The sequence below is a fragment of the Phodopus roborovskii genome, unplaced genomic scaffold (assembly GCF_943737965.1).
Source record: "Phodopus roborovskii unplaced genomic scaffold, PHOROB, whole genome shotgun sequence".
Lineage (NCBI taxonomy): Eukaryota > Metazoa > Chordata > Mammalia > Rodentia > Cricetidae > Phodopus > Phodopus roborovskii.
Window position 1 is genome coordinate 28,551,124 of NW_026126525.1, and position 25,004 is coordinate 28,576,127.

General features: G+C 41.2%; 2 protein-coding genes across 2 annotated transcripts in view; one reads left to right on the forward strand and one right to left on the reverse strand.

Moving 5' to 3' along the window:
- Positions 1 to 25,004, forward strand: part of Ociad2 (OCIA domain containing 2) — an 844,164-nt gene that overhangs the window by 705,507 nt on the left and 113,653 nt on the right. The window lies entirely within an intron of this gene.
- Positions 9,125 to 25,004, reverse strand: part of Cwh43 (cell wall biogenesis 43 C-terminal homolog) — a 43,224-nt gene continuing 27,344 nt past the window's right edge. The window contains exons 13-15 of the mRNA XM_051198373.1: positions 22,719 to 22,780; positions 19,199 to 19,354; positions 9,125 to 9,227 (exon numbers count right to left, since the gene is read on the reverse strand). Coding sequence (XP_051054330.1) covers positions 9,149 to 9,227; positions 19,199 to 19,354; positions 22,719 to 22,780 — 297 coding nt within the window. The 3' untranslated portion in view covers positions 9,125 to 9,148. The remainder of the gene's footprint in view (positions 9,228 to 19,198; positions 19,355 to 22,718; positions 22,781 to 25,004) is intronic.

The window sequence follows — 25,004 nt, forward strand, 5'->3', positions numbered from 1 at the left end:
TTCTGTCATTTGGCGAAAAATAAGGAAGGTCTTCAATAAGGCAAACGCCAGAGCTTTGAAGGAGGGAAGTATTTGCAAAGATTTAGAGAGGGGACTTAAACCTCCAGAATGGTCTGAAAAAGGTTCCACTTTAACAAGAACCTCGGGAAGGGTTGGTGTCTGACTCGGTTTCATCCGAAGATAGGAAGTTTCTTCTCCTAGTTAGAGATAAAGGAGAGTGGAAATTGCTTATTAGTAAAGACAAAGAGTCTCTGTCAGATTAACTACAGAACTTCCTACAGCTGAGCAGACCAGCAAATGCCATGCTCGAAAAGCCTTGTGTCCAGTATGGTGGCTTCTTGTACTCCCTGCACTTCAGGCAGGACGATTTTGGTAAATTTGAAGTCAGCCTGACCTGCATAAATGAGCTCCTAGCCAGACTGAAACCCTGCCTCCAGAGAAAGAAAATGGCCATTTGTAGCAGGCAACAAAGAGCAAAATGTACTCTTTCTTTCTGAGGCCCAAATTCCAAAGGACTGATTAGTACTGTCAACACATTGTTTCACCGGACAGTCATTTATCTCCTATAGCCCACCCCCACTCATCTAGATCAACAGTACTTTTTAGTTACAGACCGGTTACTCAGAAAGTCAAGACAATCTAAACACAGTAGCAGACACTAAAGACAGAATAATCCACCCCATTGTCCCAACCCCTCTTAATGGAAAATGGTCCCTTTCTGCTCCTCACAGTCCCACCTTAGAAAAGCCAGGAGAACGGCAGACACCAGCAGAGATATAGACAAGTCTTCTCAAAGGTCCCCAACCCCAGCAACTAACTTCAAAAGAGGACAGCAATAAAAAGCCCTAGCAATGTGTCAAGCAATATATTGCTTACCTACAGGGCAAAGAACTGACTTGGACTCAGTGGTCTGCTTCAGTGTGGGTGAGTCAGGCAGTCAATCAAGCCATGATTTTCTCTGCTAGAAAATGCCAAGACTATCTCCTGAAATCTAGTCAGAGCCTGCTAAGATCGCTACCCATCTCAGGAAAGACTTCAGGAGACCCAAACTCCTGACAATACTATGTTCTATCAATCTATTCCTAAGGTGAAGAAAGTTTGAAACTCAAAATGCATTTTCCCAATGGAATCATGCCATGTCATGGTAAGATTCCAAGAAACCAAGTCAACAGATTCCAAACATGCTGTGATTGTGTACCGGGTTACATTTTAAGATGAGGGGAAAAAAAATCTCTTGACCAATGCAATGCAGTCACTTTAAAAAAAAAAAAAATCGTAAATCAAAAAATAGGTAAACTAGCTTAATCAGATGTGGGGAACTATAGGTTATCGGAGGCTGGAAAAACAGTTTTGATGTGCTCCTCCCTGCGTTGGTGCAGAGCTTAGCACAAAGAAACACTCAACAAATGTTTACTATCAAGACCTGGAGAAGTATGGCTCCATGGCTGGCACAAGCTCCAGGTCAGAGGGACTTCCTTGACTGCCTTTTCTCTTGTCAGAGGCAACTGTGGGCAAAGCCCAGCCTCAGTTTCTCCAAAGATAGAATAACATTGTGGGATATTTGATCACACTGTGAAACGCCAAGACTGTTAGTAAAATTAACCTTGGATCAGGAGTCAGAGCCAGAGGCTAGTTAACAAGAATTAACCAGCAGTATGGATCGAGACACAGGGAGGGACTTAGAGATTCTTGGAATTTTGGGTTTGGGAAGGTGTGCAGAGGCTCACTCTCTTACTGGATCTTTGACCAAAAAAGATCAGAGGGTTCCTCTAGGCTTCTCTGATCTAGCAAGTTTTCACCCCAACATCTGACTCCCAAGTCTTTATTGGTAAAATAGAACAACTTAGATGAAAACAACATTTGGCAGCCGTGGCGCAGCCAGTGCCATTGGTGCAAAAAATCCCACCAGGCTGCAGTCTGGGCCGCTGCCAGCCATAGGCGCTGACTGCTGGCCACAGTGCGCAGATGGTAGTTAAAATATCAGTAGCTTTGTGTGAGGCCAGAAAAACTGTTAGGGTCGGTGAGGAGTCCCATAAAAGAGCACCAGTCATATGTGCGATAAGCAAGAACACTTTATTAATCCAACATGTCTGGGTGGCACACGGCAGCTACGGGAGAAGCCCGCAGGTTCCTTCTCAGACCCGGTTAGGGGAGTTCCAGGGAGGAGAAATTAGTCTGGGGACTGATTGGTGGCTTTACACAGTTTATGGGCTGCTATAGGATTGGTTGGCAGTTCAGTGGTTAGGGACTTTTCAGCTACAGGGTGGGAGAAGCTATCTTCAGTTCTCTTAAGCTTGCACAAAGTTGCGGGGCACCCTCTGATTAGTTGCTCATGGGTTGCAGCTTTCCCAAGAATGGCTTGCATAGTCCCAGCTGGTTCTGGCAAACTGAAACTAAGGCCTGGTCCCTGGCAAGGGCCATTAGAAACCTCTGGTCTGGCTCTGGTCTGGCTCCCTGGCCCTCTAAGAAACAACAGAATGATAGCCTCAGTGTCTATCGCATGGAGCATCTGTGGAGATTACATGGATTTTATGTTTTATGGAAAGGCCTGCTATACATTAAGAAATCCAAATGTGGCAGCAGTCACGATGTTATGACGCCCCTGTACCCAGCCCTGTCCTGTGTGTGGCTCCCAATCATGCTCCTTGCCTCATGCAGCAGGCAATGGCAGGCAGAGGGAGGAAGTACAAGGAGAAACTATTGCAATTTCTATTATTTCTTTTTTACACAAAAATATTAGAGAAAAAATAACTATATATCTAGTCACAGACTTCTATTAGGTCTAATGGTCAGAGCATCTGCTCATTAAAAAAAAAAAAACCTAATAGAATTTCACACATCAACATGTTTCGAAGAGCCTCAATTTCTTCTTTTAGAGCAGTCACTAGAACTAAAAATCGAGACAGAGTTAGACTCTGGCCCAGATGGTCCCCCGTAGGAACAGCAAGCCACTGTCAGTCACTGTCCTCAGCCCAAGAAGAAATCTTGTGTCTGTTCTTTCAGACTGTAACAGAAGCAAAGCCCTACTCTCTAAAGGAGGTGGCAAAACTGGAGGGAGAAGAAAAGGAGAGGGCGAGGGATGGACTCTGGTAATCAACCAGTCAGGTAAGCAAACTGCCCATGACCATGGAGCCACCAAGCAGGCTGCTCCTAGGGGTCTCAGTAGACAAGGGAGGTAAATTTCCCATAGAATGTCAACACTAGAACTCACAAAATAAAAATAAATAATGAAGTCAAAGAGGCTGCTGGGAAATGAGTCCTCCAGAGTTTAAGATATGGGCTTGTGTGTGCTAGTGTTTGGGGAAAGAAGGAGGGAGCAAGAAACAAGCTGTAGACAAAGGGCAAGTTTCTAACCCTGCAGGATGAAGAGCTTAGGGACGATGCAATCTATGTGTGCGGTACTTGCGGGAGCCAGACTCAACCCAAATGCTTACCTCTTCACATACCAGGGACTTTGGATAGCGGCTAAATTGGTACTTAGAAATGTCACCTTTCATAGTGTACAAGTTTGATCTATCTATCCAATCCTCAAGATTACCCTACAAATATTTTCTGTGTTAGCTTTGTAGGAGACATTGTTACATGGAGGGTGGAATGCTAGACCGGATGTCCAGCAGCTATTATACTCAGTCTAATTGCTGTTATGAGCCTTGCTTTTGCACAAGTTGCCTCAGGCCTCAAAATTCTGTTTCCACATCTGGAAAAGAAGAAAAAGAAGAAAGAAAAAAAAGAACTTCATTCTCAGGATTTAGTTTCCCGTCCATCCCTGTGGAAGGACTGATGTAGGTCTATAATTTAATTATTTGCCTCTTACACCTTGAAACTGAGTACAGATGAAGTTTATTAAGCATGCCTGGTTATTTGTATCAATAGTCAATGCCTGCCAAAGTGTCTCTCATTCTTTCTCATTTCATTTTTTATTTGGGTGATTTTGAAACTGCATTTTATTGTCTAGCCCATGCTAACCCCAAGTTCAAATTCTCTTGCTGGGGGTTCTGTGGTGTTAGGTTTCAGGTGTAGTCCCCACAACTAGCTCCCTCTTCTTCAATGTCTTTATTTTTTTGACATTATTTAATTATTTGGCAGTTCGTATACTAAAGGGAACTCAAGACATTCACTCTTAAAAAAGCTACTTAATACAGATTAATTTTATGAAAGAGAGGATGAGCACATGAAATTGCATTGATATTTGACTGTAAGATGCTGGAGACATGGTAATCAAATGCTCTCCTAATCCATGAGAATTAAAATAGGTATCATGGACTCCCCCTTATTTGTAAAGGATACATCCCAAGACCTTCAGCAGGTGCTGAAACACCAGATAGTACCAAATTCTGTATGTCTAGCTCTGTTATCTATCATTTATCCATCTATCATCTATCAATCATATATATGTATATGTATACATATATATAATGTCTTATTCTATATCTGAATACCTGTCATAAAGATTTATTTCTAAGTCAGGCATAGTAATTTCATAAAAATAACCAAAACTAAAACAGTAATTACTGTTACAGTACAGTATAACAAGTTAAATATATTGGGTGTCTTTGAAAATACCTTATGGTACGTTCCCATTTTCCCTTAAGGGAAACACTTCATGCTTGTCTTTAGCAAATCCAAATTTCCAGCAACCATATTTGTGGTGATATATTATTTATGAATTATTAAAGCTTGCCTGAGGATTCAGGCTGTAGAGATCAGGCAGTGCTGATACACACCCAGCAGCCAGAAGCTAGGAGGTGTGGTACACATCTTTAATCCTAGGATTTAGGATTAAGAGGTCTATGGATCCCTGTAAGTCCAAGGCCACCCAGATCTACACAAGAGTGAATCAGTCTAAAAGAGAATTAATCCCAGGACTCATGAGAGGTATATAAGACAGGTGCAAGGTCTCAGTACCAGGCACTCATTCTCCAGCCACGTTGAGAATAGAAATGGCCCATCCCTGTTACAGGTAACAGCTCTCTGGTAGCTTGGCTGCTTTGCTTCCCTGATTTTCACACTGAACCCCAATATCAGTCTCTGGGCCTTTTATTTTCCATGTTACACCTACTCTTACACCTTGGTAACATTATGAAAACAGAAGAGAGATCACTTAGGCCAGTGAGATGTTTCAGTGGGTAGATGCACTTGTCACCAAGTCTGATGAGCTGACCTTGATTCCCAGATCTACATAGTAGAAGATGAAAACCGACTCCCTCAAATTGTCCTTGACCACCACATGTGAGCCATAGCATGTGTGTGCCCCCACATACACATAAATGAATTTTAAATTTTTATTATTTTATTCACTTATTTGTATATTATTCTATTTCATTAGATGTTTTCAGGTAGAGATTACTCTAGCACACCATATTTCTGTAACTGTGGATCTGATAATCAAGACAGCTACTGGCTAATGGGTGAGGAGGACACACAGCGTGGCTATTGCTAGACAGAGATGTGTTTACAGGATTTTCCCACACTACTTAAAACACTATCCAATTTTAAACCTATGTTTAGTTCTGGAGTTTTCCCACTGAATGTTTTCAGACACTGTTAAACTTAAGTAAAGCCACAGAATGATTGAATAAATGAATGAATGAATGAATAAATAAATAAATAAATCCCCTATGGACAAGGGAGGTTATTGTACTGTCCCAAATGACTAAATAAAGGTAAATTCATTATGCCAATATATTGTGGATAAGTACCTTTTCTTTTTATTTGTCTCTTGCTTTGTCCCTAGATTCTATGTGATCATCTAAAAGGCATCCAACATCTAAAAATAGCTGAAAAATGGGAGGCAAGCTAGCAGTATCCATTGAATTGCCAGATTCATTAAAGACTTTCCATTGAAGAGGAAGGAGGAAGGAGTCAAGAGCCCGAGAAAGGTGGAGGCAGCAACTGTCAGGAGTTAATCCAGCATAAACTGGATTTGCATTCATACACTTTGTACCATAGGATTCTGTCTTCCACAGCCTACACACAATTTCCAGCCTAGGTTGGGAGTTCCTGGTTTATCAGACTTACTTTCCAAAGGGCATACTTGTGGAAAATGAAAAAGTCAACCTAAAGTTATGTACACTTCCCAGGTTCAAGGACAAGCCAAGGGTGAACATTTTGATAAGAAATTAAAAGTGTAAAGACTGACCTAACAGACGATGAAAAGAGAGAAAAAAATCAAGCCTAAAAGTCTAAAAATAATCCTAAGTGAAATTTAAAAACCACTGATGGGATTTAACATCATATCCCAAGGTCACAGAGATGGCCCTGGTTAAACTAAACGTCAAAAAACAAAACAAATAGTCATGGATCTTAGAAAGGGACAGTGTGGGAGTATGGGTAGGCATGGGAAGTAGAAAGAGTTGGGGGAGAAAAATAACCAGAATGCATTATATAGGAATTGTCAAAGAACTAAGTAAATAAAACTGTAAGGTCAATCATACAGAAGGGGGTGGAGAAGATCAGTGGTCACTAGATTTGGGGAAGTACAGGGAGAGCAGAAAGTAGCCAACTAAAAGGCACTGAAGTGCCGACCTGAGTTCCTCTGGCTCAGCACTGTCTATTGGTTAAAGCAAGCTATGACCATTTTCAAACGCTGCTGTATATATATTTAAAAAAAAAAAAACTCCTGGCACGTAAAAATGATTGACACCTAAGGCAATAGAAGTACTTTTCACTCTGGTTAGTTTGTCATGTGTTGCAGTCCTGTATCAAGTTATGAGAACACACTCTGTGAAGATGTACCAGAGTTATATATCAATAGAAAAATGGGGAAATAGGAGTTTAAAAGTAGCACATCAAAAAATAAGTGGAAATCAAAAAAAAAAAAAAGAAGAAGCAAATGTTATTCTCATCTTCAATACAAGAAAAATCTGAAACCAACTGCAACATCTTGTCATCCAGCTGCACTTTATAAGGAAAGAAGAAAATGGGTAAGCGCCAAAAATATTAGAAACTATTTACAGAGATATTATTAGGAAGTTTCTGTTATGGAAAAACTACTGGAAAAATATTTATATGGTGTTTTACTCTGCTAATAAGCAGAGCAAACAGAGCTTATCTGCATACAGTCTTTTCTATGACGGGAAAGAATTAGGCCCCAGAACAACTCAACCACAGAACACTGGCTCAGCTGCTATCATTAGCAAGAAGTCCAGATTTTCATAGAAAGTATTTAATCTCTACATATTTCCTCCAAAATCATAAAATAACTGCTGAGAATATATAACATTGTGCTGAGCTCACAGATCACAGAAATCTACTAATGACCTCAGTCACTGTCTCATCGTCTCCAAAGCAGCCATTGTCTGTTCCCAGGAGGGCAGTTGCACAATTTACCACAAGAGTGGAGTCTCCGTCTCCACAGCAATGCAATACTGGTGCTGCAAAGAGCCTGCAACCAGAGACACAGGTCAGCCACACCTCTCTGCCACCACCACGGCCATTATTTTGTCCTGGAATCCACAGCAGTCAGCATCAGGGAAGCCAGGATGGTTAGAGGCACTGGAATAAAGGACATGAGCTAGAGGGGATTATGTAACACCACTTATTACACACTGTGTAGCCAGAGATGTGGACTTGACTTGAGGAGAGCATACTGCTATATACGGGGACCAGTGGAGCAGTTAATATGTGTACTGGCAGAGACCAGAAGGATATTGTCTTTGAAGATATTAAACAGTGTGTTAGAGTTTTGCCCTATGTCTCTCTCCACCTCTGGATCAATGGGTTTTGGTTTCTGACTTATCTTCCAGTTCACAAATTTCCTTCAACTATTTGTTTATCCTGACATTAAATCATTTCAGTGAATTTTTTTTTATTTCAGTTGGCATTGGTTTTAGAGTTCTGGAATTTATTTTTCTCTCTTTACATTTTTAGTTTCTTGCCAAAATGTTTAATTGTGGTTAGTTCTTGAACCTGGGAAGTGTAGTTGCTAGACCTAATAAATCCCATATATAGAACGTGTCAGCAAGTTTGCTTTTCTTGTCTGCTGTTTCTGTTTGTGGTGGTTTATGCTCACTCGTTGACTGTGTGCTACACAGTGAGTGTATCTGAAAATACTGTAGAAATAATTCGGTACATATTGTCATTCCCCAAAGATTATTGGTAGAGGTAAATTTATTTTGTCTGTACCAGTAGGGTGTGATGTAGAACAACCCTTTTGTATGCTGTGAATGTTTTATTCCCATTGGTTAATAAAATAGCTGATTTGGCCTATAGCCAGGCAGGAAAGCCAAACTAAAAATACAGGTAAAGAGAAGAGTAGAGTCAAGGAGAAAAGCCAGTGAGCTGCTGGAGTGGCAAGATGTACTAGAGAACAGGTAACGCCACTGAGCCATGAGGTAAAATGTAGGCTAATACAAATGGATTCATTTTAAAGTAAGGGCTAGTTAGTAATAAGCCTGAGTTAACAGGCAAAACAGTTTGTAATTAATATTAAGTGTCTGTGTGATTACTCAGGACTGAGGGGTGGGGGGGGGACTGAGAAATAAAAGCACCGCCTCCATTTACAGTGTGTGTGTGTGTGGTCTGTACACGTGGACACTAGATGTTGACATCAGGTGTCTTCCTCTATCGTTCTCCACTTTGTTTTTTGAGACAAGGTCACTCACTAAGCTGCTTCTCACTGACTGGCTAGTGAGCCCCCAAGACCTGTCTTTCTCTGTCACTTCCCAGCACTGGGATTATGGAGGAGTGCTGCCACATCTAGTATTTTACAGAGGTGCTGGGGATCCAAACTTGGGTCTCCATGCTTTCACAGCAAGTACTTTACCCATTGTGCTACCTTTCCTCAGCCAACTGGTGTTAAACTAATCACAAGTTGGTGGTTTCTTTTTGCCTCTCACCCTGTGCCCTTTATCTCTGTCAGTGCTGGGAATTGAACCCTGGGGCCCATGCACACCAGGCAAGCACTCTACCACTGTGCTCCAGTTCCATCCCTGCGCTTAGTTTTCTTATATTACCATGTTTTTAAATCAAAGTAAGTCAGAGAGATGCCTTTATTAAGCACCAATAGCGTATGAATTGATGGAATTGCCACTGCCCGATTCGTGACTCTTGGGGTCATCATGTGTGTCCTTTTGTCTTCATTAAACTCTGCTGGGGGCTGTTTCTATTTCCTCCAGTCAACGATGGATGACATTGTGTCTAGAAGGGTTCAGATGAAGTATTTGGGTGTATTCATGTGATAATGATGGTTGTTTTCATGATTGTGTCCTTCTTTGTAGGAGCCAAATCTAAAAAAGAAAAGAAAACTGGCATGGGAAAACTGTGCTGAGAGGAAGGGTGCTCTTATGGAAACCGTCAACCATAAGTTACAGTACTTTCATCTTCTTATCACAACATGAGATCAGTCTATACGACAGCAAGTGATGAATCGAATGAAGTCAAGTGAAACAGGAATTACAAAGGATTCATGGGGAAAGGCAGGTTGACAATCTTAACTCTGAAGCATTTTTCCTGGTAACAGGGATCATTTCAAAGGCACAGGGGTTCAGGGATTGTCAGTTGATGATGCTGCTTGAAAAATACGTGAGTTTTCTCTGTATCCTGCACCTGAGGGTTTATCCATGTGCATTTGTGCCTATTAAAATCTGCCTTGGCTCAGAGCTTCTAAATTTCCCCCAAGTGCTCATGTGTTGCAGATTCCCTTTGGTTCCCTGAAGGATTAGTAACCAAACAGCCTTGATCAATGTGACCTAATACTCTCAGCACCGACAACAAAGTCCACAGCAAGTGAATCATGGACTTCACTGCATTGGCAGCCATGATAACCCTGTACTGTAGATGACACGAGTCTGTTTACTTCACCATCCTAAAGGATAGTGAAGAAATAGTAAAACTTTGCAGAACCTTTTCTTGTTGTTCTTTACCTACAACTACATCCTCAGAAAGTAAGAAAGAATATGTTCAATAACATAAGAAAGATCTTATGAGAGAATCAAAGTGCAAAATCAACTAAGTTTGATTAGTTAAAATTCAGTACATCAATATATAATGAATAGTATGCAATCATGAAAATGTTTCAAGATTATTGTGGAAGAAAGTCCATAACACACTACTTGGATGAATAACAGCAGATTCACAAATATGCATATGTGTGTGTGGGGGGTGTAAGTAGAGATATATCATTATATATTTTCCTACATTTATTAGGAATTAATAATATACATTACTGCATGGTATATAAATATACGCAAGTATGAGGTCAGCAAGAAAGTAAGACTTTCCAGTGTTCATACCCTCCCAGAAACATCATTTTAAACAACTATCCACATGCAAAAATATCTTTGCAAAGGTTAAAGAACTCAGGTGAGTGATAAAAGTACTAGAAAGAAGTGTGCATCTAATAATTAATTGACAGGTGTATGATACACAAATTACTAGATTAATAAACTGGATTTCTAGATTAATAAACTGGCCACTGCTATAGCATGTGTACATTGCTGTACCAATGCCCATATCTTGTTAGGCCAGTCATTATCATAGCTCACAAGGTTCTTGGGCATGTAAGCTTGTTGAATACTTTTCTCCTTCAGTAATGTAAGTAGAACCTTCCAGCACAATGAAAGTAGTCAGTGAAGGGGATGAAGCTCCCAGGTCATTACTAGCTGGAATCCTCCTTGTTGTAAGACTCAAGTATGTGGTGTTCTTAGCAATAAGGTCTTACTGTCAAATAATGAAGGGTAACCAAGAGCAATGTCAATAGCCTGTAATGTTTGGAATTCTATGGGACTCTAATGACTAACAACTCAAAAAGATGTAACTCATACCTGGCACTGAGCTTTTTACTTGATAGCCTATGGGTGTTTGGGAGAGGCTTTGTCCTGATGTGATATGGTAATTCTGTTTAAACTATATATTAGAAAGCTACAGTACCAGGTTTCAATATCCATTTTCTGAGTTCTTTAGTGTTAGTTGATGTCTTGTGGGGAAGAGAGAGGAAGTCTTCTTCAGGATTACAATCCCTGAGAGGCTACTTATGCTCCATTAGTTGGTCCTCCATCTACACACATATAGTTTGCACTAAGTGGGCTCAGTGATTTTAAAGAGAGAGAGAGAGAGAGAGAGAGAGAGAGAGAGAGAGAGAACACATGGAATTAGGAGGGAAAAGTGTTGGAGAGAGAGAATTATTGGGGGGAGGAGAAAAGGTAGATATGATCTTAGCAGAGTTATTAGATATTTTGTGTAAGCCTCGTGTAACTATAAAAAAAAAAATTCAGTAGATAAATCAAGTCAAAAAGGAAGACATCAAAAGAAGAATACAAGAACCACAAAGTAATCAAAAACACTTGTTTATGGGCAGCTCTTATCAATTACTTTAAATGTAAATGGATCAAATTCTCCACCCATGAAAAAGATTACAATCAAATGAGGTTTGGTTTTATTTTATTCTTTTAGATCCAACTGTAAGCTGCCCGTACAACTCAATTTAGCTTTAATAGCATACACAGCCTGTAAGTGAAGGACTACAAAGATACTCCATTCAAATGACAGCTAAGAGTGAACAGGGGGGCTATGCCTATAGCAGACAATATAGACTAAATCAAAACCTGTCACAAGAGACAAAGAAGGTTCTTATATACTGACAAGGGGGTCAGTTCATCAATGGAATGTAATAATTGTAAGTATAAGTATACCCAGGGTGCCTAAATATATAAAGACATGTTATAAAAGAAGGCATTAATAAAAGAGGAAGTCAGTAGCCATTTTCAGCAACAGATGCAGAACAAAGCAGATTAAACACTGCACTATAGCAAAATGTACTCAACAGATATATACAGAATATTCCATTATGACAACAGATTAAACATTCTTTTCAAGCTCATACATGGACATTCTCCAGAACTGATCCTTTGTTAGAACACAGAGCAGACTTAATAAATTTAGGAGCATTTGAACCATATCAAGTATCCTTTCTAAACACAGTGGGGTGAAATTGGAAGACAGTATCCAGGGGGTAGAATTGCAGAATTCACAAATATGTAGAAATTAAAACTGCATACTCACAAATGACCAATGACTCAACGAAGTAATAAAAAAGAAAATATTGATATGAATTAAATAGAAATATAACACACCAAAACATATAGATACAGTAAGAGTGGTCTTAAGAGAGAAGTCTGTAGCAATAACTATATGAATTATGGGGGGGTGATTTAAAGAGACAACTTTATGCCTCAGTAAGCTAGAAAAAGAACAAACCATGCCCCGAGTCAATGTAGGAAATAACAAAGATCAGAGCAAAATAATGAGAGGATAGAAAAACAAAAGATCAAAGAGACTGAGGGTCAGCTTCTAAAAGAGAATAAAAACCTGATAAACCTTTAGATACACTTATTAACAATAAAGAGAAACCTCAAAGAAAATTTTGATGAAAGATATCACAGAAATGCAAAAGATTGCCAGTGTCTACCATGAACAATAATCCATCAACAAACTAGACAACCTAGAAAATCATAGAAATATGCAACCTACCAAGACGAAATTTTGAAGAAATGTAAAATATAAACAGTTTTGTAATTAGTATGAAGACTGAGTCAGTTATACACACACCCAAAATTCAGCTCAAGACCTAGTGCTGTTGGTGTCCTCTATGTAACATTTAAAGAAACGTTAATGCCAACCTCTCTCAAACTGTTACAAGAAATTGAAAAAGAGAACCCTTCAAATAAATGCATTTCATTAGGTCAGAATTGTGTACTCAGAAAATCTGACAGAAAAGCACAGGAGATAGACATTTCTCAAAAACAAAACAAGCAAACAAAAGCCATCCAACAGCTGGCAGTTATGGGGGGTGGGGGGATTGCTGTAAATCACTAACAAGGAAACAGGTAAACTCACAAGGAAGGAGACAGTCCTGCAAGATGGCAGACTAACGCTGCCTCCCCGTAACCTGGGTAAGGAGAAGAGTCACCATAAGAAAAAATACACTAAGGCAGGCACTGTAGCTCAATTGGGAGAGTGTCTGCCTTGCATGCCAGAAGCCTCAGGTTCAGTGCCAGTACTGCATACACTTAGCGTGGGACTCTAATTGTGGCAATGAAGAGGTGGAGGCAGAACAATTAAGAAGTGAAGGTCATCCTTGGCTACATAGTGAAGGCCGAGATATAGATCTTGAGAGAAGAGGGGAAGAGGGTGGAGGGAAGAAGGGAGAGAAAGGGGGAAGAAAAGAGAAGGGAATGGAGGGAAGGGGAGATAAATAGAGTCTACCAAAGAAAGGAAGCAATTTGAACATTCACAAAGGCTGTGGTAGAACAGCAGAGGAAAGTTCGGTGGTGTTGCAAAAGGAAGAGTTCATGCTGAACCCAGCTCCATAGGGCTTTCCCTTGAAGGAGTGGAAAGGGAAACCTCGTGCCAAGGGGAAACAGGTAGCCCTGGTGAAAGGTGAATTGGTAGTCTTGCCCTCAGGTCATGCCCTCAATGCTCACAAAGCCTCAAATTCAGTTGGTGAGATGGCGGTTCCTCTAACCAGATGGGTCAGCAGCAGAGAGGAAGCCTACTGTGCCATTCTGTGTGACCAAGAGGTGTGGGGGTTGGTGTTGTATTGAAAAGGGACCTATTGTTTAAAGCTAAGTTATCTTGAGCAGCTGAGAACAAGGAGCCACCACAAGCCAGAAAGCTGGGGTTGCGGGGCGGTGACTGTTGTGGAAAGCAAGGAGGGAGGCAGATGCTGGCAAGCCAAAAGGTACAGGTTGCAGGATGAGAACTAGGAAAGGAAGCCCCAAGCCCAGAGGCTGAGATAAATGTTATCAACAGAGAATAACTCTGATGTCGCTGAGGCTGAAGTCGGTGGATGGATTGCTGGGGGTACCTGTCTGCTACTGACTACTGTAGATTCAGGAACACTGGCAATCTAGTAGAATGCTTGACACCCACAGCTGCATTGCCCAGGGGTGATCAGTTTTTGTGGGATTTGGAAGTATGGAGGTCTCAGTTCTAGGGTTGTTTTACCCATTTCTGATATACTTGCAAAATGTCCTCCAGTTAGAACACCCACCATGGGAGGGGGAAGAGGAGGATGGAGCATGAAGGATGTGAGGGGATAGGCTTGGGAACGCTACGGGGTGTCAGAGGACCTGCCCAGTCCACACAGCTAAGTGTGGTCAGCAGCAGCCCCTCCCATGGTACCCAAGAGAAGCTATTAAAGTGAAACAGCTCTGGCAGGTATCAGACACTTGTCCAGGGTGGACTCAGCATCTGCATAAACACTGGCAAGATGAACACAGAGCCAAGTTCAGCACAGAGCCCAGCCATGAATAGAACTCATAGTTTACAGTTGATTTTGAGGTTCAACAAAGAAGCTGGGCCAGTTCTGCTTTTTTTTTTTTTCTTCCTTGTATTTCCACTTTCTTTTTTACTGCACGTTCATTTTCATTTAGTTATACTCAAAACAACAACAACAAAATTTTCATGGGGCCTGAAGAGATGGTTCAGTAGTTAAGAGCTCTTGTTTATGCAGAGGACCTGGGTTCAATCCCCAGCACACATGATGGTTCACAGCCATCTTTAACTCCAGTTACAGGGGACCCTGCACCCTCACATGACCTCCATAGGCAACAAGCACATGCATGGTTCACATACATGTATGCAGACAAAACACTTGTGCTTAAAACAAAATCAGTAAATCTTGTTTTAAAAAATTCTAATGTTTTTTTGTATTTTAGTTCTCTTCATACAATAAGTGATTTTTCTATTATACATTTTCATTATCAGGAAATCTTTAATCCTTTTCTTTTTGTGTTCATTTATTATTTGCCCCCCCACCTGTCACTTTTTAATTTTTCCCTTTCTTTTCCCCCCAAAAACTGTTTAGTGCTTGGGCAGAAACAGACATGTAAACCAGTGGAATAGAATAGAAGATGCAGAAACCAACCCACACAGCCAAATAATTTTCAGCAACCTTTCAAAAAAGCACATTGGGAAAAAGATGGTCTCCTCAATAAATGGTCCAGGAAAAGTGAATTCCCATGCATGCAAAAATGAAACCAGAGCCTCTCTTTGCCCCAGGATCAATTCAGAATGGACCTGACACTGAATACAAGTCTGTAACTTTAAAACTTCCCAGCTAGAGGAAAATATAAGTAAAACACTTGAAGATACAGGCAGACTTTCTAACAAGGACTACAACAGTGCAGAAGATAGCAAAAGTGGTGTCACATAAAACTTACAGATTCTGCACAGCAAGCAGAACCATCACCAGAGTACAGAGAATTTGGAAAATTTCATCTACTTCACATCAGTCAGGTGATTAATGTTAAGGACACCTGAAGAATGCAAAAATTAAACATCAAAATCATCTAATCAATAAATAGTCTAATCAAATGAATAGACAGTTCTCAAGAGAAAAAAAAACACAGGTCAATAAATATTTGAAAAAGTATTCAGTTCCCTTAATCATATGGGGAGTGGAAACGAAAACTGAAGATTCCTTCTTGTCCCAATCAGAATGGATGTTATCAAGAAAACAAAGTCTGGTGAGAATGGGGAAGGAAGGGAACTTGTGTTGTACTGAGGGAATGCAAACATGTATAGCAACTATGGAAAAATCAGTGTGCAGGCCTTTCAAAAGGCTAAAACTGAAACTACCCCAGGTATGACCCATCCATACCACTTCTGGATTTATACCCAAAAGTCTATAAATGGACATTCCACAGAGACACCTGCACATCCATATTTATTATCTCTATATTCACAATTGCTAGGAAATGGAACCTACCTCAATTTCCAATGAGTGGTTAAAGAAAAACAAAAAACAAAACAAACAAACAAAAAAAAGTGTGTGCACACACAATGGAATTTCAGTCACAGAGAAAAACTGCAGAAAAGTAGCTATAACTGGAAAACATTATGTTAAAAACAATGCATGTGACAGACTATCACACTGTTAGGGGAAGGGGAGTTGAAGGGTGACACTGGGGGAAATGGTGACTAGAAACTAAGTGTAGTGGTGTGTCTATGTTTGGAAATGCCATGATGGAACACATCACACTGTATGTTAATTTAAAAGTTGGATTTAAAGGGGTCTTGGGAGATACCTCCGTTGATAAAACTCTTGATGGGTTAGCATGGTGACCTGACTTTGAGCCTTAGGACCACATTTAAAAAGTCAGGTATGGTGGCATGCTCTTGCCATCCAGGTGCTGGAGAGAGAGAGGCAGATGGAAGGGCATGCTTGACAGTCAGCTTAGCTTAATCCGTGAACTACAGGCTAGCAAGGAACTAGTTCAAAGAATAAGAACAGCTCCTGGGGAATAGGAATGACGCATCCAAGGCTGCCACATGTCCACACAGTCTGGAATATTTGAAAAGAAGGAAATGCTGTCTTCTTCGGCATCATGGATGAACTTGGAGGCATTGTGACCAGTGAACTAACCAGAACTTGGGGGTTTAGCTGTCATCTCAGCCCTCAGGAAACAGAGGTAGGAGGATTGATTGTCTGTTGAAAACCAGCCTGGATTATACAGCAAGTTCAAGGTCAGCCTGAGCTGACCCTGTTTCAAAGACAAATTCAAAAAATCATAACAAGGACTTGAGGTATGGTTTGTTGGCCAAGTGCTTGTCTGGACTCTGCCAATCCCTGTTTGACCCTCAGAAAAAAGGGGTTGGAGGACAGGAAGAGAATGAAAACATGAGAGAGCATGTTCTCGCTTACATGTAGACCTTTTTGGTGTTTGGTTTTGGTTTTTCCAAAACAGGGTTCATTTGTGTGGCTCTGACTGTCCTGGAACTTGCTCTGTAGACCAGGATGGCCTCAAACGTACACAGATATTCCTGCCTCTGCCTCTGAGTGCTGGGATTAAAGGCCTGAGCCACCATTGCCTGGCTTGTTTTTGTTTGTTTGGTAGGTTTGGTTTTAGGGGGACGGGGGGAGGTCCGTATAAAACGTTTTAAAAGTTCTACTTGCAGAAGCACTGAGCATAGTGACAGTAGTCGCCTGCGGCTGACTGGGAGAAAACGGGTCAAAGAACGTGGCTTCAATTCTACTACTCCAGGGCATTGTGACTAAAGTTAATAATGATGCAGCGAATATTTAAAACTACCAAGTAAATATATAAGTGTCCTGAGCAGGATTTTGTGACGAAGGAGAGTCTCTCCCAACACCAACCTTTTTTTTTTTTTTTTTGTAACTGAACAAGAAAATAGGCCTCACTCAGCCAGGGCTGTCTTGGCTCAATCTGCAGTTGCAGTTTGTCAAAAATAGTTTATTGGGCTCTTGCCACACTCCTGGTATATGAAGAATAAAGAAACAAGAAAATATTTTATGCCTAAAATTTTTATTTTCCATTTAAGAAGTCATCTCATTCAGAAAAAAAAAAAAAAAAAAAAAAAAAAAAGAACCCCTGTGCTAGCTACTTTATGTCAACTTGATATGTATGGACTACAGTCCTTAGAGAGATGGGAGCCTCATTTGAGAAAATGTCTCCATAAGATCTGGCTGCAAGCAAGCCTGAAGAACATTTTCTTAGTGAATCAAGTGGGAAAGCCCAGTTCCTCCTGGTGAGGACTAATCCTGGGCTGGTGGTCTTGGGTTCTATAAGAAAGTGGGCTGAGCAAGCCATTGAGGGCAAACCAGTAAGCAGTAGTCCTCCATGGCCTTTGCATCAGTTTTTGTCTCCAGATGTCTATCCTGTTTGAGTTCCTGTCCTGACTTCCCTCAGTGATGAACTGTGATGTGGAAGCATAAGCCAAATGAACCCTCTCCTCCCCAACTTGCTTTGGGTCATGCATTTCATCACAGCCTAACTAAGACACATGTTCTGAAAGTGACACATGTTCAGTGGGAATTACAGTTTTTAAAAAAAGATCTATCATTTATTTATTTAAAGATACAATTATTAATATTAAAGATCTATGTATTTATTATGTATAGTGTTCCACCTGCATGTATGCCTTCAGGCCAGAAGAGGGCACCAGATCTCATTATAGATGATTGTGAGCCACCATGTGGTTGCTGAGAATTGAACTGAGGATATTTGAAAGAGCAGCCTGTGCTCTTAACCTCTGAGTGACTTTCCAGCCTGAGAAATACACTTTGAAGTTGAAACTTGTCCTAGGCTAACCATGTGCAGCCGGATTTTCTATGGCAAGAAGAGAGAGGCTGATTCACTATCATTTTCCTCTTGTGTACACAGCATGAGAGAAACACAGTAACAAAGCCAGGCTGGGTTTTCCCTCTCCTTGCATTAATTGTTACAGTACTCTCAGGAGGTGCAAGCAAGAAAACAAATCAAGTGAAGTGTAGTCTTGTTCCTGACAAAGTCTGAGAAATTGTTGCAGCTACGGGCTAGTAGAGTAGAAATGCCAAATGATACAATGTTTAGGGCATGCTCAGTGTCCCGGTTGGCATAGAAGTGCTGTCTCACCATGCACTGTGGCAAAGATTAGAGCACAAGTTTCAAATTATGTGCTTGACTACAAGCAGATCTCTTAGATAACCACTATTAAAAGTTAAGCCAAATGAAATTCAGTATCTCTTTCATGGCAGAATGCCTGCAATGTAAGGGAATTACCCACACTTCATAGTCTCAGTGTGAACTGCCCATTAGAATAACCTGCGAAGAACTTTTTGAGTCCCTAAACAGCATCAGCCCAGGGAGCCCTAAGGAGTTGATCTGGGGCAAGATTAAACAGTGCAGTTCTCAAATGTTCTCAAGCTGGAGGGAAGGTGCAGAATAGCAGCAACCCTGTGGTGTTACTGGACTTCCTACCTCCTCCACAGCTCTGTCACTGACTAGTCATTTAAGCCTAATGCAGGGCACTCCTCAGCCTGAACTTCCTTCTCAATGAAACGTTGGTAACAGCAGTTAACAAACACATAAAGAGTCTGGACTAGAGCTGGAATATGGGAACACTCAGATATCTACTGTCATGGTCATGTTAATGGCGATGATGATGGTGGTGATGATGGTAATGGTGATGCTGATGATGGTGACAAAGATGGTGGTGATGGTGACAATGGTAGTGATAATAATGACAAGAATTGGGCATTTTCCCTGAGACTAGGGCTACAACACATTCCCTCATTCCAGAAAGCAAAGATTATAACTTAAACCCATGAGTTATAATCTTTACCATGACTTCCCTCACTTAAATTGAGCCTCAAGAATCTACCACAATTTTGAGCTCCTATGAGTTGGTATCTGGACTCCGTAGGGGCATGTGGCAGCTTGTATATGCCATCTACAGCAGAAAGGCACTCACTCACCTGGGGTTGAAATGAATGTTCTTGGGAAGTCCTCTGTGGTCTATGACAACTTTTTGGTTGTCTCTGTAATTGGCAGGATCATCAGGGATCCTGAATTTGGCCATCTGAATCTCAGAGTCACTCAGTTCAGCATGAGAAATTCTTGCATAACCCAACCTGGAGCAGAAATAGAAATAGTCTATAAAAAGTCTCATTGTAAGACTACTCTGATGACAGGAAGTGGTGTCACATGCCTTTGGTGGCAGAGGCAGGTCGATCTCTGAGTTCAAGTCCAACCTGGTCCACAGCTCAAGTTCCAGGACAACCAGGGCTACACAGAGAAACCCTGTCTCAAAACGCAAAACGAAACCACACTAGTTCTTTGCACTCAGGAGGCAGAGGGAGGTGGAGCTCTGTGAGTTCTAGGCCAGCTACATGGAGAAATCCTGTCTTGAAAAACAAAAACAAAAACAAACAAACAAACCAAAAAACAATCAAACCAACAAAAAACCTGACAAGTAGAGCAAAAGTCAACCAAAATTAGTGAACTCTAATGGTAGCATCTTCTGTATTAAGCTGTTTCCCATTTCTAACTTAACTTTGTGTATCATGATTAGAATTAACTTGGTCTATTACATTAAATATTAACAGAAATATTGTTTTCATAACATGATAAATGAATAATGAATATGTACACAGTTTTAATTAACTCCACTTAGAAGCCTTGCTTTAGTTTTGTACTCAAATAAATGTTCTATCTACAAATTAAGCTTCCCATATAATTAAGCTTTGCATTAATAAGTCAATAAGAGGATTTCTTCAGAGTGACACAAATGCATGCTTACATTTTCTTATTTCAAAATCCAAATATCACATGCAGATTTCTAGGCACATTTGCTAGTCTAAAATCAAGGATTTTATATGTCTGAAAAAAATTTCCACATCCTGTTTGGCTTGGAGATTTTTGGCTCTCTGGGAAAGTCAAAACACTTTAGAGACATTATCCAAACAGTCCATAGTGAAGTTCTCAGACGGGAAAATGGAGAAACCACAGCAGCAAAGAGTTCGTTTTCATTTAGTTAGACTTTGCCTCTTCCAAAAAGAATGTTTGCTTCATTTTCACTCAACTGCGGATTTGATGAGCAGGAAAGTAGAAGGAAGCCCTTGCTTTCAGTGACCATTTATTCTATTTGGAGGACAACTTAAACAAGCGCATATGTTTATAAAATCTACTGGGTGGTGACAGATAAGTCCCATGGGGAAGTCCAGATGTACAGAGAGTAAGGAGAGCCAATGGCAGAGATAGTTGCCTCACATCACATGTGCAAGAAGTACCTCTTTGAAGAGAAGCATTGCAGGGCTGGAAAGATGACTCAGAGGTTAAGAGCACTGGTCCTGAGTTCAGTTCCCAGCAACCCTATAGTGGCTCACAGCTGTCTATAATTGTCTGCAGGCATACACACAGGTAGAACACTATATATAATAAATGAATGAATTTTAAAAAAAGTAACACTGGAACAAGACACTGAATGATAAGGGGCAAGCAATACAGAGTGAGGGTATTGTAGGGGAGAGGGTGTTATGGGGAGAGGGTGCTGTAGGGGAGAGGGTGCTGTAGGGGAGAGGGTGCTGTAGGGGAGAGGGTGCTGTAGGGGAGAGGGTGCTGTAGGGGAAGGGATAAGGAAGGCAAGGGCTCAGAGGCAGAAATGTGTGTGGTGTTTGGGGAATCAACTGCACCGGGACTGAAGAAGGGATATAAAAGGCAATGATGGAATGTGAAAGGTAATGAACTTGAGAGAGGGGAAACTGATGGCGAAAATTCTTCCTTGCACACACCTATGAGGACTTCCCTAGAGGGAGATGAGAGAAATGGGAATCCATCAGATAGGTTGAGGCAGAGATCTGTGGTGGCTGCTGTGTAGAGTACATGCCATGGGAAGGTTGAAGTGGGGAGACTAGTAGGAAGGCAAAAGAAAGGGGTTCAGCCAGAGTGGGAGAAGGGCAAGGCTTAAAGCTGAAATGGACAAAACCTGTGAAACAGAAACAGAAACAAAGAACCAGGGTGGGTGGAGGCGAAGAGAGGGACAGGGAAGAACAAGAGCTGCAGCCCTGTGGAAGGGGGATCTGAGCTGTCACACAGGTTAAGTCTTCAGGCTAAGCTCAGAACTACAGCTCCTGGCAATTCTAAAGCACATCTCTGATAAATCGGGACCATTTATTTCCCAAATCTCTAAGATCTAACCTGCTTCTTAGACATGACCTTCAAAGACATCCCTGAAGTCCTTGAAGATAAGGAATGTGACTATAACTCCCTGAGACATGGGGGCGCCCATTGTTGTGTGATTACTTTTCATGGAGTGTCAAGGAAAGGTGGTGTGGGCCCTGGACAAGAAGGCAGCCATTTATTGCCCAAAGAGAGTCCTTACCAGACACCAACCCTGCTGCCTTGGTTGCACAGGTTCAAGACCTTTGAGAATATTAATGTTTTCTATTTAAACTACCCACTCATTCTACGATGTTTTGCTAGGGCAACCAGGGTAGATCAGTGCATGTGCGCGCGCGAGCACACACACTCACACAGGAACTGTTGTGCCTATTTGTCTCCATCAAAGCCTTTCATCTACAATTCATGACAAATGCTTGAATGAAGAATGAAATGGAAATAGTGTTGTCAATCTTAGATATGAAGTGCTGTATGTTCTTCTACCATAGCTCTTTGGAAACACTGAAAAAGTAGTCAGGCCAACCCTCCAGCAGCTAGTTTTTCTGAGCAATGGCTGGAGAGTCTCTGAACCAGCACTGTAACCAGAATGACCCTTATAGCCCCTAAATAGTTCCCTGGACTTCCTTCAGGAAGTGCATAAGCCACCCAGTGAGCTGTCTGTAAGGTCACCCTCAGGCTTATATTCAGAGTCCTTAATAAGGGTCCTTGGAACCTGACAAGATCTGCTCGCCTCCCCACAATAATAGATTTCACCACTACCTCATCCACTTTCCAACTCCAACATATACTGCAGCTTCCCTAGCATCGCCTCCCTTCAAACAAAACGCCTGTGTTAGGGCCTCTGCAATCTCAGTTCCTGTATCTGGAAGGCTTGTCTCCCAATGTCATTGTTCTTACTGTGCATTAATTACATACTGCTGTATTTAATAGTTTGCAAGGCCCTTATGACAGCACTAAATTTGCTTAGCTATTTTTGTTTTTTGTTTTGTTTTGTTTTGTTTTATTGTTTATTTGGTTTTGGCTTTTGAGGCAGGGTTTCTCTGTGTTACTGCCCAGGCTGTCCTGGAACTCATTTTGTAGACCAGGCTGGCCTCGAACTCACAGAGATCTGCCTGCCTCTGCCTCCTGAGTGCTGGGACTAAAGATGTGCGCCACCACCAGTTCTGTTTATTTCTGCCTTCTCAAACTACTAAATGTCAAAACTGTTAAATAATGTAACCAACAAAAAGAACACTTATGAAGAACAGCAAAATGAACTGATTCGATGACACGTTGCATCCTAGGATCTATAGATTTTTCAAAAATGCTCTTGCTCACCTGATCAGGCCCCGATACATGATATATTCACACCACCTATCTTGATCTGAGCTGTCAATATCCTGTTCAAGAGCAGAGAAGAGAATGCTTAAAACATAGAAAACAATGTTCTATTCTGGATTGCCCAAAAAAATGTAAGTGGAAGGGAAGGGAAGAGAAAGAAAAAGAACAGGAAGGGAGGAAGGAAGGAAGGAAGGAAGGAAGGAAGGAAGGAAGGAAGGAAGGAAGGGAGAGAGGGAGGGAGGGAGAAAGTGAGGGAGGGAGAAAGTGAGGGAGGGAGGAAGGAAGAAAGAGAGAGAGGAAAGGAGGGAGGAAGGGAAGTGAGCTAGAGTGCAGATCTCATCATCCTAACTACTCATTCACACTAGAGATGGTTTCTGAATAGTCACTATGCCCCTCTACTTCTGCACCGGCCACCAGAAGCACAGCAACAGACCGATGGGTAGGTCAGAGACTGCACTCTGGTCTCACCTCCTGTGGCTTTCCAAACCTGTCACCCCCAGCAGAACTGGGAGCCCCTATGCCAGTCCCCAGTCTTCCTAGCCAGCTTCTGCACAGTGGCTGGTTTGTGTCCCCTCCTTCACCTCTCTGTGCAGAGGGACACTCCCCTCTATGGCTCTTCAGCTGTCTGGTGCTTAGCACAAAGCCTGGGGTTGGGCCAGTGCTTGGTCTGTGTTTACTAAATCAAATCATGGAGAGAAACATATTCAGGAGCAATCAAGAGTCTTTTGATGTTGAAGGCTTGAAACCAGGATCATTTTTCATCAGAGAAGGAGATGGGAATTTTTTTTTTCTATAATGTACTGGAAAAAAACCATCAATATGGAGATTTGTGGCTGAAAGAAGAAATATCCACTTCCTTCTTTTCAAATAGCCTATAAATAAAAAAAAATACACTTGACTTTTTACCACCTCTAAAATTAACTTAAAATACATTTCCTATTATTAAAAAAAGTGCCACAATTTATGATTCTTATTTGCGACAATATGGGCACCTGGATGTTAGTCTTAATTCTTGTTTATTATACACATCATTTATATACAACAGAACATGTAAATAAATGTTAGGAGTTGGGCTTCAATTTTTAAATAACTATAAAAAGCAAATAAATAAAAAAGTGGTGTTCTGTTTGCCTTGGGAGAGAGATAATAATTTAGCCATTTATCTATAGATACCATGACTAACCAGCTATAAATCTGTTATTTTACTTCATTAAGATTTTTATATGGTGCTATAAAAATTTAAGACTAGAGCATTTAATCACTCATTTCTTAAAGAGAAAAATCTGTTCATCCAAGCATACATGATTAAAATGCCTCTATATATCAATTTACTTCCTTGTGGAATGCAACATCAGAGCCCGCTGCCAATCAAAACAGCTTTTAACCTTACATGGAAAACCATCAGAGATCAAATGTTTGCATCCATTTCTCACACAGAGAACTGACAAGCCTATGATTCCCATACCTAGGCTTTCCTTTGACTCCTCAGCTCTCCCAGACTCTTTCCCGAGATTGGTGCTTTCTCTTCTCTCCCTTACCACCCCATAATAGCTCTCAGTTGTACATTATTGGACACATTCCCCCAAGGCTTCATGGGATGGAAGCTTGGACTCTACTATAGCCATGTTGGGATATGGAAACTGGTGTGGGTCAGGGCCTGGTAGAAAGTGGGTAAGTCATGTTAATGCTTGTCTCACAAAGGCTAGATAGAGCCAGATGTCACAAAATGAGCCTGCACTTGCCCCCTCTCTTCCTGGGGCCATTTCCTTTACCTTTCATCCATCATGATGTTATGCAGTGGCTTTACCACAGGCTGAACAGACAGGGCTGCCTAATCTTATAATGTCTGCCTTCAAACTACAAGATAAGCAAATGTTTTCTTCTAAACTACCCAGACACAAACCAGAGCAATAGAGAGAGCTGTCTGTGGCCTCCTTCTGAGCTTCTTGAACTCTTTAAGGAAGGTCACCCATGCCAGTACCTTGAAGGATTGCCAGTACACCAGATCTCTAGCTCTCATCCTGATTAAGCTTCTGGATCCAAGATCTGTATATCCTCTTGTCCTTTGGATAGCTCCACTAGGCCATGCATATGCCTCAAACTCAGCCCAAAGCTGAGTCCATCCCCTGTAATGCTGTTTTTCCTTGTGTCGTCTCTGTAATAAATGTCACCATCACAGCCAAAATGAGAAATACATTGATTCTACTCCTACTTACTCCATGAACGCAGACACTAACTCTTCTCTTGATGTTATCCTTTTTTCCAAAGAGCCATCTGTGTGTG